Source organism: Peromyscus eremicus, chromosome 19 (genome assembly GCF_949786415.1).
Source record: "Peromyscus eremicus chromosome 19, PerEre_H2_v1, whole genome shotgun sequence".
Lineage (NCBI taxonomy): Eukaryota > Metazoa > Chordata > Mammalia > Rodentia > Cricetidae > Peromyscus > Peromyscus eremicus.
In genome coordinates, this window is record NC_081435.1 from 26,885,584 (window position 1) to 26,905,365 (window position 19,782).

The following is a 19,782-nucleotide window of genomic DNA, read 5'->3' on the forward strand; positions in this document are numbered from 1 at the left end:
CTACAAGTGGGTTCCATGTCTCAATCTCTCTGTAAAAGGCAGACTTTGATAAGGCACTCTTTTCCCATCTCACTATACCATACTTCTTCTACCAATATAAGCTCCTGTGTATGGTAAAAATGGATCTATCTGGAGAAGTCCCACAAAAGACCACCATCCATGTATGCAATCAGCAAGAGTGTTTTTATTCCAGCATACTGGGGCCGGCTGTCCTACACAAAGGCAAGATGGCAACGACCTTGGGAGGAGCTTGCAGGCTCCTCTTAAGCACAGCCGAGGGGAGGTCCTAGAGCAGTTAGGTTATTTAAGCTATGATTGGCTTAAGCAAGTCACATTAGTACATTCTAACTGGCTAGGGCTAGTCAGGGACTGGTCAGGGCTACAGTTTTCTATTTGGGGGCAGGCCTGAACAAGTTCCAGGCTTTGTCCATATTTGGTTATTTCCTTGAGCTTGCTGACTGTGGCTCAGGCGTGGCCTGATCTGATACTGCACATAGCAGGCCTCCTTGTCCTTGCTGTCAAGGGTGTTGGAGATTGATTTTCCTGTTTGTGGCTCTTTCAGAAACTGCTTATTCAGTCTCAGGAAACTGAAATTGAGGCCTGATCTCCAAGAGAAGACTGAGCAGCCTGTTATGGTATCTGTTCAGTCCTCTCATATCCATCCCATATTTTGCATTGCATCTTTTCCTCTTGGAGCATACCAGATCCTACCATCGAGTCTATATGCTTGGTGTCCAGGGAACTTACTCTCAGCAGTTGACACTATGTATTCCTGAGGCCTTTTTCCTATTCTGTGTATGCATGCCTTACTTTCCTTTCCAGAACTGTGAGACATGGTTAATGTTCCAAGTGTTGTTTTCTCTATGTATCTATCTCTATTGATTCAGAAAAGTTCCCAGGATTAGGAGATGTAGTTAGTAATTCCAGATAAGAGATTTGAGAAGCATTAGCCCCCTGCTGAATCTTAGGGAAAAATATTTAAGAAAGAAGAGAATTTCCAGGGAAAATTACAGCTACAAAGTAAAACTAAAAACCATCCAAGGAACCAAAGAATCACCAACATAGTGAGAGAGAAAAGAGCCTGCAAGCTGCATGAATTTTGCAAATTCCTACACTGTACTGGGGACTACTGGTCCTTGCCAAGTGAGAGTCCTTTCCATGGGTGCCTTGCCCCAAGGAAACCTATTGAACAAGTAGTCATACGCTGATCAGGACTAGGCTGCGCGGCTCCCGACAGCTAGCTCTTCACGTTTCTGTTGAGAGGTCTGCTGTCATTCTGTTGGGTCTGCCTTTATGTGTGACTTGGTGTTTCTCCCTTGTAGTTTCCCGTATGCTTTCTCTGCACTGTGTGTTTAGCATCTGAACGATATTGTAATGTAGAGACGTTCTCTTCTGTCTTGTCTGTTGCGTGTTTTAAATGCTTCCTGCACCAGAATGGTCCTCTTTCCCCCTAGATTTGGGAAATGTTTCTACTATGATTTTATTAAAAAATATTTTTCCCAGGCCTTTAACATGAAATTCTTCTTCTTTGCCTACAATCCCTAGATTTGGCCTTTTCTTTCTATCCCCATAGCTCAATGCTCCACTTAAACTTTTCATCATTTTACGTTTTTCAGTGTCTGAATTCTGATTCTTGTACCTTGTCTGCAAGCCCTCACATTCTCCCTCTTGTCTGGTAGATTCATCTTGTCTACCAGTGAGGCTTTTCATGGAACGCTTTGACTTACTGAATTTTTCATCTCTAGTATCTCAGTTTGGTTTTTATTCATATTTCTCTTTATTAAATTCCAGTTTTGTGTCCTGTAATGACTTCCTTATTTCATTCAGCTATTCCTTTGTGTTCTCTTGGGATTCATGCAGGGTTCATTTTTGTTCTCTTTGTGCATTCTTACAATCATTCCTTTGAATACTTTGAGATTTCATTTAATTCACTACCATTGGAAGACATTACTGCGGGGTTGGTACTCTTTGGAGAGGTCGTGTTGCCTTGATCTTTCTTGTTTCTTGTGTTTCTGTTTTGGGACTTAAACATTACCATTATTATTCTTTTACTGGAAGTGTTTTCAGTATTCAAGAGGGACTAGATTGTAATGGGTCGAGGTAACATTTTCATCAGCTAGAACTGACTGGTGTTCAGGGCACCAGGCTTAATCCCCAGTACTCTCCTAAGAGTAGAGTATCATCTGCAAAGGTCACTCTCAAAAGACCCACCCACTATGAATACACAATAATAGTCAATTTTTAAAAAATCACTTCTGGGCCAATAAAATGGCCCAGCAAAACAGCTCAGTGGGTAAATGAGTCTGCCACTAAGCCTGATTGATTACCTGAGTTCAATCTCTAGGACCCACATGGTGGAAGGAGAGAATTGACTCCTGCAAGTTGCCCTCTGAGCTTGATTTGCACATTGTGGGGCACACATTCACAAATGCACACATGTGTACACACATACATACATCAATAAGTGTAAAAAATCCACCAATTATTTCTTAAGGGCCAGTTATTTTCGTAAGTAAAGTGATAGAACAATATTTATCAGTGGAATGGGGGAAAAGCAGGGTAGGCCTAGTGAATAGTATTGGATTGATAGAGAAAAAGATGGAAATTAAACAGATAAGTGTAAGGAGTCCTTTTTTGTCCCTCCAGCCAGCTCCCAAATAATGACACAGAGACTTCTTATTAGGAAAACTTGGCCTTAGCTTAGGCTTGTTCACTAGCTCTTATAACTTAAATTAGACTGCTTTTATCAATCTACTTCTTACCATGTGGCTTTTTACCTTTCTTTCATTCTGTATGTCTGACTCCCTCCATGTCTCATTGGCGTATCCTCTGCACCTTGATTCTCTCCTCCTACTTCCTCTCTCTGTCCAGAAGTCCCACCTATACCTCCTGCCTAGTTATTGGCCGTTCAACTATTTATTAAACCAATCACAGCAATAAATCATCACACGGTGTACAAATCTCTGTGAGTTCAAGACCAGCCTGGTCTACAGAGTGAGTTCCAGGGCAGTCAGGGCTACACAGAGAAACCCTGCCTTGAAAACCAAAAAGAAAAAGAAAAAAAAGAAAAGAAAATAGAAGAGGCATCAGGTGAAGGAGAGTGAGACGATTTTGGCTAAAGGTATAATGGAGAGAGAGAGGTAAATAAATGCAATCAGGTAACCTAAAATAGTCCTAGCCCTTAGGACTGTGGTTCTAAACCTGTGGCCGTGACCTCCTTAGGGTCGCGTATCAGATGTTTACATCAGGTTTCATAACAGTAGCAAAATTAAAGCTATGAAGTAGCAATGAAGTAATTTTCTGGTTGAGGGTCACCACAACATGATGAACAAAAGGGTCACAGCATTAGGATGATTGAGAACCACTGAACTAAAGGGTCGCAGCGTTAGGATGATTGAGAACCACTGAACTAAAGGGTCACAGCGTTAGGATGATTGAGAACCACTGAACTAAAGGGTCACAGCATTAGGATGATTGAGAACCACTGAACTAAAGGGTCACAGCATTATGATGGTTGAGAACCACTGAACTAAAGGTCGCAGCATTAGGAAGGTTGAGAACCACTGAACTAAAGGGTCACAGTGTTAGGAAGGTTGAGAACCACTGAACTAAAGGGTCACAGCGTTAGGAAGGTTGAGAACCACTGAACTAAAGGTCGCAGCGTTAGGATGATTGAGAACCACTGAACTAAAGGGTCACAGTGTTAGGAAGGTTGAGAACCACTGAACTAAAGGGTCACAGCATTAGGATGGTTGAGAACCACTGAACTAAAGGTCGCAGCGTTAGGATGGTTGAGAACCACTGCCTTAGGAGGATGAGACAGAAGAGACCTCATAAACATGGCCAGCCTATGATCATTGGAAAAGTTTATTAAAAGTAAGATTTAAAAAAAAAAAAATTAAGGTAAGATAGATGCTAAGCGTGCTGGCACACGCCTTTAATTCCAGCATTTGGGAGGCAGAAGCAGGCTGATCTCTGTGAGTTCTAGACCTGCCAGGGCTGCATAGTGAGACTTTGTCTCAAAACAGAAACAGAAAGGGGGTGGGAGCAAAAACAGAGCAGGGCAGGGTGTGTGGCTCGGGTGCCTTTGATCCATCCCAGGACTCAAGGCAGAGGCAGGTGGATCTCTGAGTTCGAGGCCAGCCGGGGCTACAGAATGAGTTCCAGGACAGCCAGGGCTACATAGAAACCCTGTCTCTGGGGAAAAAAAAAAAAAAAAACAGAACAGGAGCAGGAAGGAATGGCCTGCTAAATCAGCACTGGGTATTAAATAAAGGAAGAATTAGTGTGAAGAGACAGGGACTAGATGAGGAGACAGAGTATAAATATAGTCTGTCCTCTTGCTAGATCCAGTCTCTAACCTCTCAGCATTCCTTCCCTGGCTCCCGGAGGCTTATCACATCCCTGGGTATTCCTTTCAGAGGTCAGTGCTCCGTGCGGGTCACACCTACCAGTGATCTCAGGGTGGGGCTGGCAATGCTGTTCTCACCTCCAGACTCTCCTTTGGGAGACGGGGACACGCTGGTCTGGTCAGTGGGTGACATATATTGTAAATGTTAGATTGCTGGGTGTTTGGACTGACTGTCTTTATTAAAAAGGAATGAAGTTTGTTCTGAGAAGCAATTTTCTTTTCAGATCGTGTTTATGTTTATAAAGTTTCTTAGGATTGGTCTATGGTAGCTTTTACCTTGAGCTGACTTAACCCTGCTACTTAAGTTTGACCTTTTTTAATTGATCTGAGTGTTGAGCAGGAACTCTGTTCTACCTAAATGGAAGCTATATGTTCATTCTAAGCCCCCCCAAGATCTCCCAAGAATTCTTCAGTTTATATCTCTGTTGCTCACACATGTCTAGCTCTAGTGAAGTATCAGTTTCTGCATGTTCAAAGACCCAAGGCCTTCCTTATCTAGATTTTTTAAATTATTTTTAACCATTTTGAATTGTGTATGTGTGTGTGTGTGTGTGTGTGTGTGTGTGTGTGTATGTGTGTATGTGGTGTATTTGTGAAGTTCTGAGGATAACCTGCAGAAGTCGGCTCTTTCCTTGCTCAGCCATTTTTCCATTTCTTTTCATCTTTTTTGTTGTTTATAAAGGCATAGTTTTTTCCACACGATCAAAAGCAAAAATTATATATCCTAGAAATCATTTTACTTCAACTCAGAAGGATCTTCATTTTTTAATAGTTTTACTATTCCCATTGTATATGCACACTGTATATCTTAGTCTGTTCAGCCATCTATAATTTGTCAGTTACATAATTTCCAATATTTTGCAATTGAAAATAATTCTGGAGCTGGAGAGATGGCTCAGTGGTTAAGAGCACTGGCTACTGTTCTAGAGGACCCAGGTTCAATTCCCAGCACCCACATGGCAGTTCACAATTGTCTGTAACTCCAGTTCCAGGGGATCTGACACCTTCGCACCAATGTACATAAAATAAATAAGTTAAATAAATGTTTAAAAATAAGAAAAAAGAAAAGAAAAGAGTACTGAGCTGGGTGTGGCAAGTGAGAGGCAGAGGCAAAAGGATCTCTGTGAGTTCAAGGCCAGCTTGATCTACAGAGGGAGTTCCAGGACATCCAGGGCTGTTACACAGAGAAAGCCTGTCTCAAAAAACAAATAATAATAATAATAATAATAATAATAATAATAATAATAATAAGAAGAAGAAGAAGAAGAAGAAGAAGAAGAAGAAATAATAATAATAACCTGATACACATATATGTATGTGTTTTTAAAGATTTATTTTTTTAAGATTTTAAATTTTACTTATTTTGAGACAGGATCTCACTATGTAGCCCTGGCTGACCTGGAACTCGCTGTAGAGACCAGGCTGGCCTCAGACTCACAGAGTGTGTCTGCCTCTGCCTCCAGAGTGTGAGATTAAAGGAATGCACCACCAAGCTTGCTTATTTTTATTATTTTTTAATTATGCAAGTATGATTATGTACACTTGAGTGCAGTGACTTTTAGAGACAACAGAGAGTGTTGGTTCCCTTGGGAGCTAGAGTTACAGGTGGTTGTGAGTCACCTGATGTGAGTGCAGAGGCAAAGCCTGTGCCCTGTAAAATCAGAATGCTCTCACCTGCTGAGCCATCTCTCCAATCCTTATTTTAGTTTTGAAATGTATCTTTAGGTTAAATTCCTATCAGTGTGATTTCTGGGTTAAAGGGCAAACGTATGTGAAACTTTGGCAGTAGGTGTAATAATCTTGCTCCATACTGGCCACACCATTTTACATCCCTACACTAAATTAAACTGCCTATTATCACTTAGTCTCATCCACACAGTGTGTCATAAAACTTTGTAAATTTTTGTCAGTCTGATTATAAAAAGACATCTCAAAATAGTTCTAATTAGTATCTTTCATCATGTGAATTTATTGGCTTTTCCTGTGTTTAAGAGGATATGATGGTACACACCTCTAATCCCAGCACTTACATAGAGGCAAGAGGATCAGGAGTTCAAAGCACACACACACACACACACACACACACACACACACACACACACACACAAATCTAGCTAAATAAATAAATGTTTGTAAACAAGTTTTAACTACACAATATAAGATAGCAACTTTCATGTACTAAAACATCTATAGTACAGAGAGATTTTAATGACCAGAAAAATATACTTACTTGTTCCTTAAAGCTAACAATATATAATGAAGTGAATTACTCAGAAGATATAAAGAGGAAGATCAAGAACTCAAGGTCTGCCAGGCATGGTGGTGCTCACCTTTAATGCCAGCACTTAGGAGGCAGTCTGGAAAACAGAACTCAAGGTTATCTTCAGCTATATAGTGAGTTCCAGACCAGCCTGAGCTACATGAGACCTGTTCCAAAACAAGCAAGCAAACGAAGACAAAGTCATCGGCTTCTAAAACCATTATTTGTTGTTCCAAAATATTTTTAGATTTATTTTTAATTGTGTGTGTGTGTGTGATTTATGGGTATGTGTACATGAGTACAGGTGCTAATGGGGGCCAGAGGATCACCTGGAGCTCATTGCAGGTAGTGTGAGTCACCATGTGGGTGCTAGGATCCGAACTCTGGTCCTCTGCCAGAGCAGAACATGCTCCTGACCACTGAGACATCTCCCCTGCCCCCACAATATTTATGAGATATTTTTCTTGTTCTAAGAGTAGGCAGAATGAAGATATTACAAAATTTATTTAAATTTTCAGATCATCTTTTCCAAACAAAACACCTAAAATATTCAGGTAAACCTGAGGTAAATACTAAAGCTAACCCATTCAGATTTTCTACCAAATCCTTGAATCTCCCCACTGTGTAAATTGGGATATATGTTCGTTTGAAATAAGGTGATCTATTTTTATTGTGATTCTCCTCAAATCATTCCTTCATTTGACCTTAGCATGTTGTTCAATGGATAAATTAGATTGAATTGAAAGATTACTAGCTAATAGTTAAAATATTACAAATGGAAATATACACACACATAAGATATCACACACACACACACACACACACACACACACACACACACACACGCGCGCGCGCGCACGGGATCTGTTATTTTGGTGTTTGTTCTTGAGATAGAGTCTCACTCAGTAGCTCAGGCATCCTTGGATTCACTTTGGTCCTGCTATACAGCCTCCCAAGTGCTGGGACTATCGGGTGTGAGCCACCAGGCCTGGCCAGAAATATTTTTTTTCTTGAGTGTAATAATTTAATTTAATAACTTCCTGAATGGAATATTCTGATATAACTGACAGTCTTGGAATAACATTAGATAAGTAGGCAATTATTTAACATTTAAAATAATATCAGGTAATCCTTTTTCTTTTTTTTTTTCTTTTTTTTTTTTTTTTTTTTTTTGAAGTGGTCTCTATGCATTTCTACGGCTGGCCTAGAACTAGCTATGTCCATTAGGCTGGCCTTGAATTCACCAAGATCTTCCTGCCTCTCCCTCCCAAATGCTGGCATTAAAGGTGTGTGCCACAATGCGCAGGTTAAGCAATCTTTTTTGAGAGTCTCCTCTGTTTCAGGCAGGGGCACTGTCATGGGCGTGGGGCCTATTCAGTCACACAGGGGTCTGTGTTAGGAAGGGACCCATACTTAACTGTCCCTGGGTTAATGCTCTGCTGCCCTAATAATTCAACAAGCTCCTTTTTTTTTTTTTTTTGCATTAGCCCAGACAGTTATATAGTCAGTTTTAGTGTCAAGCATTGTTCAGCAAGGAAGGTGCATATCTAATGCACATATTTTGAGTAAGCCTCAGGTTTCTGTATGGGAAATGGAAGACAGAGTAAAGATATCAGAAAGGAAGCTATCTTAGTATCTAAAGTGGTTTTGAGTGAGGTGTTGGTAGTAGACAGAGAAAGTGGTTGATAGTTTTAAAATATACTTTGGGGGCCTGGAGTGATAGCTCAGTAGTTAAGAGCACTGGCTGCTCTTCCAGAGGACCAGGGTCCAATTCCCAGCACTCACATGGTGGCTAACAGTTGTCTGTAATGGTAGTTTCAGAGGATCCAATACCTTCTTCTGACCTCCTTGGGTACCAGAACATATGTGGTCACAGACATATATGCAGCAGACAAAAGATCCATACACATAAAATAAAAATAAACATCAAAAGTTAAAAAACAAAATATACTTTGGAAGCTGAGTTAGTGGTATATATTTTATTTTTTTAATCACACACACTGGGGTCCTATCTTAGTGATAGATTACTTGCTTAGCATGCACAAGGCCCTGAATTCAATTCCTAGGACTGTGAAACAAAACACACACACATACACAGGCACACACACACACACACACACACACACACACACACACACACACACTTTGGAGTTAGTAGCATTGGTATGGATTGGTAATTGGATATGGTGAAGGAGAGGATGCTAAAATGTGGCTTCTGAGTTTCCAACCCCTCTAGAAGTGCCACTTACTAGGTGAGAAAGTTTAAGAGGAAGAATAGAGTTCAGGGAGAAATCAGCACTGGCTCAGACATTATCTCAAGACGCCAGATACAAAAGAGTACATGTTTTCATAATTCTTTTGCTTCTGATAGAAATTATATTTGCCTAGAAACATTCAGAATGTCAGTAGAACAGCTGATGCTGAAGTTTTCTTTTTTCTGTTTTTTTTTTTTTTCAATTACAAAGTGACCCTCACCTAGCAGAACAATTACTTCATGTGAGCGCCATCAGAGAACTACCATCCCCAAGTGATTTTGGCTGCTCTAAATTCTAAGTGCTGGCATTAAAGGTGTGTGCCACTATGCCAATTTGCAACCCCTATAGGTTAGGGGGAAAGAGACATCCCAGGCCTGATGCAGTGGCTCATACTTTTCCACTATCTGTGAGTCTGAGGCCAATCTAGTCTCTATACTGAGTTCCCAGCCAGTGAGGGCTGCATGGTGATGCCACCACAGAGAGGTGGAGGGATGGCAGCTCAGAAACAAATGTGACACAGCTTCTTACTGCCAATTTTTTTCTTTAAAAGGTTGTGTTGGCTGGTTGGGGGTGGCACACGCCTTTAATCTTAGCACTGGGGAGGCAGAGGTGGTCGGATCTCTGAGTTCCAGGCCAGAGACTCAGATCTCTGAGTCTCCAGGTCTACAGAGAGAGTTCCAGGTCAGCCAGGGCTACACAGAGAAACCCTGTCTCAAAAAAGAAAAATAATAATAATAAATTTTTAATAAATAAATAAAAAGATTGTGTTGTATCTGGCAAAAGGGGGGAGGGGTTGCTAAATGCTTCTATGCAAGAAACAAACCATGCTGGGACTAATTTATTTATAATCATCTTCATCCCCTTCTCTTCATCTCCCTTAGCCTCCTTTTTCTCGCTATTTTTGTCCCTGGTGGCTCCCTTTTTCTCTGTATCCAGCTTTCATCTTTCGTGTGGCACATTTTCCTTCAGCTGAACAGCCGCCTTTCATAAAGCTGCTGGCACCGTTCCCCTTCTCTCCTCGGCTCTTTGTGACGTCACCAATGGCCAGGATGTTCCACTTTATTTGTCTGTCCTCAGTGAAGCCCGGTTTCCCAGGGCTCTGTCTCTGGAGGTCAGTGTACTGCAGGTTGTCTGTAATTCCTTTTTAATGAAAATTCTATAGAATCAGAACCGTGGGGCTAAGGTGTTGTTCAGTAACAGAGCACTAGCCTAACATGCCCCTGGGTTAAATCCCCTTTTTTTTTTTTAAAAAAAAAAAAAAAAAAAAAAAAAGGCAAAAACCACAAAGACAGAAAGTGGATATGTGGTCCCTGGAGGTTAAGGGTAGGAGCAAAGACTGACTGTGTACAACCACAAGGGGAAATCTGGGGGATGAGGGTAGTATTTTGAAACAGGATGTTGGTTGAATGGATGTATGAATTTACTAAAATCCTTGAGCTGTCTGTGAGTGCTAAAATACCACGTAAGTAACCATGCAAGGTTACTGAAAAGCTTTGAAGTTGACTCAGGCCCCTGTGGTTATCCAGGAGGCACTGCTATCAGTTCTTGTTACAGATAAAGCAAAGGGAAGTTACAAACAACAGTTGTGTGGCTTTGTAGCTCAGTGGTAGAGTGCTTGTCTAGCGTGTTCTACAGTCAATCCCTGGCTTGAGTTCCAGGACAGCCTGGTCTATGGAGTGAGTTCCAGGACAGCCAGGGTGGTTACACAGAGAAGCCCTGCCTCAAAAATAAATAGATAGATAGACAGATAGATAGATAGATAGATAGATAGATAGATAGATAGATAGCCAGGGTGGTTACACAGAGAAGCCCTGCCTCAAAAATAAATAGATAGATAGATAGATAGATAGATAGATAGATAGATAGATAGATAGATAGACAGACAGATAGATAAACAAACAAACAACAAAAAAGAGATGGTTAGGTAACTGTGATGGTAATATCCAGAATTGGAAGCTGAGTCTTTTTGATGCTGAAGTCTCACTGTTTACTGTGTAACACCTGCCCTTCCTATTTTAACATTATTTTTGCTATATCTCCTGGGTCAGAAGATGTCTTGAAATTGAAAACAGAAATGATGTAACACAGAGACTCGAAAATTGTGGTGATGGGTCCGTCTCCAGCATGGGGGTGAGGGGTGCTCCCTAGAGAAAATGACTGCACACAAATGAGTAAATGTGTATAGGTGTGTATCCCTTGGCGTTTGTTAGTGAGTCACTATGACAGTAACATGAAAGTTGCTACATTTAAAAGTATCTGAGGGGGCTCTAGAAATGACTCAGAGGCTCTTGCAGAGGCCCTGAGTTCAATTCCTAGCACCTACATGGCAGTTCATATCCACCTGCAGCTCTAGTTCAGGGGACCCAGTGTCTTCTGGCCTCTAAGGGCACTAGGCGTGACACAGTGTACTTACATACATGCACATAAAAACATTCATGCACATAAAATAAAAATAAACATTTTTTTAAAAGTATTTAGGGCTCAGAAGTAGAGCACTTGCCGAGCTAGTGTGAAGAGGTTGTAACCAGTGGTCAGGGGCTGGGCTGGAGGTTTCCAGGTTTTAGTTTTAAGAATGAAATAAAAGTATTCAAGAATGAAATAAAAGCCCACACAGACTGTGAAGTAGCCAGGAAACTTTATTCAAAAGCAAAGGAGTAGTACAGATTAGAAAATAATGAATTACAAGATTGACAGCTGGCTACCACAATGCAGGTACTCCAGGGCGTCAGGTTGTTGCCTGGGGCTTCTTTTTGTGGGGAACCCAATAGAAGGAGCTGGTTACTAAGCGCATAGTTTGGATGGTTCTCTATTTTTTTTATTGATAGATTAGGTCAAAACTACTTGTATTGTGTATGTTCCTTCCTATAATGCATCTGATTTTAATCATGTCCTTGCCTGGTTATGCAGGGGAGTGAGATGTTAAATAGGGGTGTATTCCTAAAAGTTCACATAGGGACACAGTTTTGCCTTATTACACACATACCTAGAACCAGATTAGGAGGAATCAGCCTTTCCATTGGTGAACACTGACATAAGTGAGTCCAACTGAAGAGAATCCGTCTAAGTTTGATGGTCTTTAAGAAGAGGAAAAATTTACTCCATTGTTCAAAATGGGGCATGCATGCCGCTCGATGCGGGTGGAGGTCCTGTGTTGGGAGGCAGGTACATTGTACAGGTTGCTAGGTACATTGTTCAGAGAGGGGTGTTTGTGCATAGTGTGTGCAGGTGTGTGCTGCCAAGCACATTATTATTATGTGCATATCCCAAACCAACTAGAGTCTCAGGTTACTAAACTGTTTCTGGGCTTGTCTTCTGCAAGGCCCCTGGGTTTGATTCTTAACAACACACACACACACACACACACACACACACACACACACACACACAATGATAATAACTGGGGGAAAACATTGGATTGTAGCTCGGTGGCATGGTATGTGCTTAGCATGTGTGAATGAATAGTTTTAATCCTCATCATGAGTATGAGCGCACATGTGCGCTCATGCACCCCCACCCCACCCCCACACCACTGTACTACTGTACTAGATGGGTGGGGAGAACACAAGTCATCCTCAGAAGTGGTTTGGTCCCTGTCCTCGGGCTCTCTTTTCCTTTTCATTTCTTTGGAGTAGGAGAGGTATGCGTGTTAGAAATAACTTAATGCAATCTCATTTGTCAAAAATTATTTCTGCTTAGGTGAAATAAACCAGCGTCACAAAACCAAGTATCCCATGTTTTCTCTCACAAGTGCTATCTGGGGATGGAGTGAGAGGAAAAGATATAAAAATAAAAGGGGAAGTAGTGGGGAGGTGGGCGGGGAAGGGGGAGGAGAGGATAAAGGTAGCAGAGGGGAAATGTGATAAATGTCCATCACATGCACGTTTAGAAATGACTCAGCGCACCCCTTACTTCGTACAATTAATATAGGCTAATAAAAATCAACCCAACCTTAAGCTGTGTTGAGTTCAATGGGAAAAGCAAGGTACCCCAACAAAGGGTTCTACTTTTAAGTAAAACCTGACATTTTAAACTTGTTTTGTTGTATTTTGTTCTGAGACAGTGTCTCATATAGCTCAGACTGGCCTCAAGTTCTTTGTAGCCAAGGATGAACTCTTGACCCGCCTGCTTCCGCTTTCCCAGAGCTAGGATTATAAGCATACACTACCACGCCCGGCATTTGGGGGGAGGGGGTGCTGGGGATCAAACCCAGAGCCTACCAACTGAGCTACACCCCCGGCCCATTTGTTTGTTTGTTTGGTTGATTAGTTGGTATTTTGTCTTTTTTTTTTTTTTTTAAAGACATAAAAGATTTAGAATGTAAGCAAGCAAAGGGAAAAAGGAAAAACCCTTTCCTGGGGGAAAAACAGCCTGGGTGAAGGCCGGTGGACACAAAGGGTCTTGCTTGGATAATGACCGCACTGAGAGCAGTGTAATGGAGGAGGTGGGGGAGGGGGCTTGAGGATGTGGATTCTATACACAGGGTCTGGTATTGTATTTCAAGAGAAACACTACTGTTGAGGAGTAGCTGTGAGAAATATATGACCTAATTGAATATTAGAGAAGTTTATCCTACCTACTATGGAGAAGGAATCTCAGAGATGTCTGCTGCTCTGTGAAGAGGTCTTAGAACTATAGGCCGTACGATTAAGGAGGATGGTGTACATTTTAAAAGCCGGTTTTCTGGGATCGGGAATGTGTAACTCAGATATAAACACTTGCTTTGCCTTACATACATAAGACTTTGGGGTTCAACCCCCAATACCTTCCCCTCAAAAGCTTTCAGAATCCAAATTATGATTCATATGAGTGAATAGACAAAAAAATTTTAATCTGTACATCTCTGATTAATCCACCAAATTTAGTTATTATCAAACTTTAATGTGTCTTCACACCAGCCAGGTATTTTGGTAAAGTGCAAATTCTTCACTTCTGACAAGCTCCCAGTGCCTGTCTATGACATTGCTTCTCACACTTGGAATAGCAAGTAGCTGGACAGTAGTCCAGATTCTAAAATCTATTGCATCCATCCCCTAATGCCTATCACAGTTCTTGGTGGTCTAGTCAATTGTCATCTTAAGTATTTAAAACTGGTTTTGATTTAATTTTTTATTTTGGGGGAGGGGGAACAGGGCCTCACTGTATAGCTCAAGCTGGTCTGGAACTCATGGCGATCATCCTGCCTCAGGATTACAAGCATGAGCCACCATCTGACTGTAAAACTGTGGAGTGGAGTCAGGGGCGGGTGGGGGGGAAGATGGGATTAGTGCTGAGGACATGGCTTTTCATTAATCAGAAAAATCCTATGTCTACTTTCTAACTTTTCTGGCTACCTCACTGCCTGCGATCATACTTAGTTACACTTCAGAAAGGACGAGGTATTTGTGTAGAGTCTGAGGCTCCAAAGCTTGGGATCCAGCACCCAATGAATTGCTTTCCATCATTAACTCAGGTTTACTTTGTACCAAGCACTTCCATCTGCTCATGAGCGGGATGGGATTCCGAAGCCTTTGGGTTAGTTTCTTGTCCAATACAGCCAAGCTCTGCCTCATTTCTTAGCTAACTTGTATTCCTTATTCTAACCATTGCAATTTTTTTGTTTGGTGACTACAGTCCTACACGTGGAACTTTCCATTCTGTATATAAAGCTTTGTATTTTCTAATGAATTTATAGAGCATTGCTACCCATCATTTCAATCATTTTATGAGAGGGCCTGAATACCATAAGGCCTGCCCCCTCCCTTCTCTCTCCCTGAAGGAGGTTTCTTTATTAGCAATGCAATGTGAACTCAGAACCTTAGGAAGATGAGAAATCTCATAACAGAGAGTGTTAGAGATCATGCTCTATCCAATTGAGGTTACTCGGTTGAGGGGGGAAAAGGGGTAGGGAAATTTCACATTGCTTTTTGTTCCTTAAAAAGCATCCTTGAAAACAATGATGGCGTCCGATTTTAAAGGAAATAAAATCTTAATCTTATTTTTTTTAATTTCAAGACAGAGTTAAACCAAACAGAATATAGTCCTATTGATTTGCTCTACTGAGGAAGTAAAGAATTCTAGTCTCCTTTGGAGAAAGATAAAACTGGGGGTTTATGGGGAGGGGCCGTTTGGTGGAGAGAAAACGCACACGCGTGCAAAGGCAGAATCTACCTCTAAGCTACGCACATTCCAGGGCCCATAAAAGTGATATTATTAGTCTCCTCAGAAATACTCATTCCTCCTACCAAGCAGGGTCCGGCTGCTTCTCTGCCCTCCATCAGACCTAATGTGCTGGCGTTTTTCCAGTCAACGCTTTATATCGTTTGTTCGGTTTGGATCGCTCCCCTTTCTTGTGATCAAAGACAACGATTAAAGTGTTTAATGGGCCTGGTTGGGCTGGGAGGTGGGCAGATCCGCCCGCAGATTGGGTTTGCGCCCCTGGCGCTGGCAGAACGCTGGACAGGAAACTCTGGAAGGCAGCCAGAGTGAAGTGAAGTTCCTGGCGCGAGCGCGTGTCCTGCTCAAAGAACCCGGCGCTAGCGCATTCTTCGTGCAGTTATTGGCTGGGACTCTGTGTGCCGCTGTCGGCCAATGAAGACGCTGGAGATCTGGCCCGGGCCCGTCCCCTTTCGGCGCCCCGGGATGAGACAGAGACTGAACAGCGGGCGAACAAATCAGCGGCGCCCAGAAAGCCATGTCGGACTCGGCGCCCAGCGCCCAAGCGCTAACCCGCTGAAAGTTTCTCTGCGAAACCTCCGGGACCACCTGGACCCCGCCCAGAGGAGCTGCTTTTGAGTGAGATGGTCGCAGAGGCCCGGAGCAGCGGACTGGTAAGCCCCGGGAGAACGGTGGGAGTTTTGCTTCTGCTAGCTGCCTTGGCCAAGGCTTCCACCATCATTCACTATGAGATCCTGGAGGAGAGAGAGAAGGGGTTCCCCGTGGGTAACGTGGTCACGGATCTTGGTTTGGATCTCAGCAGCCTGTCGGCCCGCAGGCTCCGGGTGGTGTCCGGAGCTAGCCGTAGGTTCTTTGAGGTGAACTGGGAGACTGGAGAAATGTTCGTCAACGATCGTCTGGACCGAGAGGAGCTGTGTGGGACGCTGCCCTCTTGCACTGTAACTCTGGAGTTGGTGGTGGAGAACCCGCTGGAGCTGTTCAGCGCGGAAGTGGTGGTGCAGGACATCAACGACAATAATCCCTCTTTCCCCACCGGGGAAATGAAATTGGAGATTAGCGAGGCCATGGCGCCGGGGACGCGCTTTCCGCTCGAGAGCGCGCACGATCCCGATGTGGGAAGCAACTCTTTACAAACCTATGAGCTGAGCCACAACGAATACTTTGCTCTCCGTGTGCAGACTCGAGAGGATGGCACGAAATACGCGGAACTGGTCCTGGAGCGCGCCCTGGATTGGGAACGGGAGCCAAATGTCCAGTTGGTGCTGACGGCGGTGGACGGAGGAACCCCAGCCCGCTCCGCCAGCCTTCCGATTCGTATCACAGTGCTGGACGCGAATGACAATGCGCCCGCCTTCAATCAGTCTTTGTATCGGGCGCGCGTCCGGGAGGATGCACCCCCCGGCACGCGCGTCGCCCAGGTTCGTGCAACTGATCTGGATGAAGGCCTCAACGGAGAAATCGTTTACTCCTTCGGCAGCCACAACCGTGCTGGGGTGCGGGAGCTATTCGCCTTAGACCTTGTAACCGGGGTGCTGACAATCAAGGGTCGCCTGGACTTCGAAGACACCAAACTCCATGAGATTTACATCCAGGCCAAAGACAAGGGTGCCAATCCCGAAGGAGCGCATTGCAAAGTACTGGTAGAGGTTGTGGACGTGAATGACAATGCCCCGGAGATCACAGTCACTTCCGTGTACAGCCCAGTCCCTGAGGATGCCCCTCTGGGGACTGTCATCGCCTTGCTCAGTGTGACTGATCTGGATGCTGGCGAGAACGGGCTGGTGACCTGTGAAGTTCCACTGGGGCTCCCCTTCAGCCTGACTTCTTCCCTCAAGAATTACTTCACTTTAAAAACCAGCGCAGCCCTGGATCGCGAGACCATGCCCGAATACAACCTCAGCATCACAGCTCGAGACTCCGGAACTCCCTCCCTCTCCGCTCTTACCACGGTGCGGGTCCAAGTGTCCGACATCAACGACAATCCTCCTCAGTCTTCCCAATCTTCCTACGATGTTTATGTTGAGGAAAATACCCCCCCTGGAGTTCCTATATTAAACCTGAGTGTCTGGGACCCCGACGCCCCGCACAATGCCCGCCTTTCCTTCTTCCTCTTGGAGCCAGGAGCGGAAACTGGGCTGGTGGGTCGCTATTTCACAATAAATCGTGACAATGGAGTCTTGACTACCTTAGTACCCCTGGACTATGAGGGTCAGCGAGAGTTCCAACTAACAGCTCACATAAACGACGGGGGTACCCCCGTCTTGGCCACCAACATTAGCGTGAACATATTTGTTACTGACCGCAATGACAACGCCCCCCAGGTCCTGTATCCCCGGCCTGGCCAGAGTTCGGTGGAGATGCTGCCTCGAGGTACAGCTGCGGGCCACGTGGTCTCGCGGGTGGTAGGCTGGGACGCTGATGCAGGGCACAATGCCTGGCTCTCCTACAGCCTCTTGGGAGCCCCCAACCAGAGCCTTTTTGCCGTGGGGCTTCACACGGGTCAGATCAGCACTGCTCGTCCAGTCCAGGACACAGATTCACCCAGGCAGATTCTCACCGTCTTGATCTCAGACAATGGAGAACCATTGCTCTCTACCACCGCCACCCTGACTGTATCGGTAACGGAGGAGTCTCCCGAAGCCCGGGCGGAGTTCCCCTCTGGCTCTGCTCCCCGAGAACAGAATAAAAATCTCACCTTTTATCTACTTCTCTCTCTAATCTTGGTCTCTGTGGGGTTCGCAGTCACAGTGTTGGGAGTGATCATATTCAAAGTTTACAAGTGGAAGCGGTCTAGGGACCTATACCGAGCCCCGGTGAGCTCCCTGTACCGAACACCAGGGCCCTCCTTGCACGCAGACGCGGTGCGAGGAGGCCTGATGCCGCCGCACCTGTACCATCAGGTGTACCTCACCACAGACTCGCGCCGCAGCGACCCGCTGCTGAAGAAGCCCGGTGCCGCCAGCCCGCTGGCCAGCCGCCAGAACACTCTGCGAAGCTGCGATCCGGTGTTCTATAGGCAAGTGTTGGGTGCAGAGAGCGCCCCCCCTGGACAGGTAAGAGTTAGCAAGTCATCTCTGAATTGCATTAATACTGTTGATTCCTTCACCGTGTTCAGGGGGGTATGGATCTGTTTTGTTGTTGCTGTTGTTTTGAACGATAGTAATGTTTTGTTTTTTCTGAGCATGCTCCCAGAATCTGACCTGTCCTTTCTAGATAGAGCAGTGCCTTTCGGGGGAAGTGGCTGGCTAGAGTGTGCTTGTGGTCCTTTGTCAAGAATGAGGATACTTGTTTGACTCATTTGTGGACTCAGTTCACACCCTCCGCAGTCTTTTGCCATCACAAGTAACCGGTCATGCTAAGGGCGCTTGATCGCAGCACCCAGAGCTTAGCTTGGTTTGCTTTGGAAATGAGCTTCTGTACACCTCTAACCAGCGTCAGTAGAAAATCTCCTTGTCCGTCCACCTTTCGAGTGGTTGCTACATCTTCTATATTAAAACTAATGGTTGGGGAGTGTTAGTTTGTTTCTTTGTTTGAGGCTGGCCTGGAACTCACTATGTAGACCAGGCCGGCCTCACACTCAGAAATCTACTTGCCTCTAAAACTAATTTTTTAAAAAAATATAACCTTCCTTAGCCTGCACAATCTTGTACATCATTCTCAGATAATTTATAAAGCTCTAGGCATCCTTTAAATTTGTTTCAAGCACATAACTGGAAATAACGGGCATTCTTACCAAATATCTTATAACATTAATAATGAGCATTGTAGGAAACTTGGGAAATACATAAAAACATAAAGGCAAAAATTTAACTGTAATACCCAATGCTAATCATTTCAATTACAAAAATAAAATTCATTTTGAAAATAACTCTAGATGGCCCACAAGAACATCAAGTGGAAGGAAAAGCCTCTAGTGCTCCTGATCTTCTCCAGCACTGTGTCTTGCTAGGTGTGGACCTTTTGGGAAAAGGAGCTGTGTTCTTTTCCTGATGGCGGACGCCTTTAATCCCAGCACTTGGGAGGCAGAGGCAGGCGGATCTCTGTGAGTTTGAGGCCAGCCTGGGATACAGAGAGAGATCCAGGAAAGGTGCAAAGCTACACAGAGAAACCCTGTCTCAAAAAACCAAAAAAAAAAAAAAGGTAAAACATTCATCCATGTGTAATGGAAGGGTTCCCATTGAGACAGGTACACACCCTCTCAATTGTGGAGCATCACTGGCACCTGGTAACTAAGTACATTATTGCTGGCAATTCTTTTTTGTTTTTGTTGTGGTGGTTTGTTTTGTTTTGTTTTTCAAGACATGGTTTCTCTGTGTAGTCTGGCCATCCTGGAACTTACTCTGTAGACCAGGCTGGCCTCGAACTCAGAGTCTCCTGCTTCTGCCTCCAGAGTGCTGGGATCAAAGGTGTACACCACCATGGCCCAGCTATTGTTGGCAATTCTTGGGTTTAGCAGTTAAACAAAAGAGGATCTCAGTTACCAACTGAGTCTTGGGCCACATGCTGTTCAGTCTCCTTTGTAAGTCTCTTAAATGCAAAGAGGAAACAATATGGGCTTTGTTGGAGCTATTCTGCATACGCCTGGTTGTCATGGTGGTTAATAAACGTTATTAGTTATTATTATTACGACTAATACTTCTTGGTCCAAAAGCTTGAACACACTTTGGGAATGAGCAAATATGAAACAGCCTAAGCTGGCACGG

The 19,782-nt window shown here is 43.9% G+C and overlaps 1 protein-coding gene across 7 annotated transcripts in view; it reads left to right on the plus strand.

The window, feature by feature from the left end:
* Positions 1-19,782, plus strand: part of LOC131896005 (protocadherin gamma-C5) — a 161,485-nt gene that overhangs the window by 114,382 nt on the left and 27,321 nt on the right. The window contains exon 1 of one of the 7 annotated variants that reach the window (XM_059246567.1): positions 15,557-18,132. The exons of the other annotated variants lie outside the window; for them this stretch is intronic. Coding sequence (XP_059102550.1) covers positions 15,703-18,132 — 2,430 coding nt within the window. The 5' untranslated portion in view covers positions 15,557-15,702. Of the gene's footprint in view, positions 1-15,556; positions 18,133-19,782 lie in introns of those variants that run through there. 7 annotated transcript variants of the gene reach the window in all.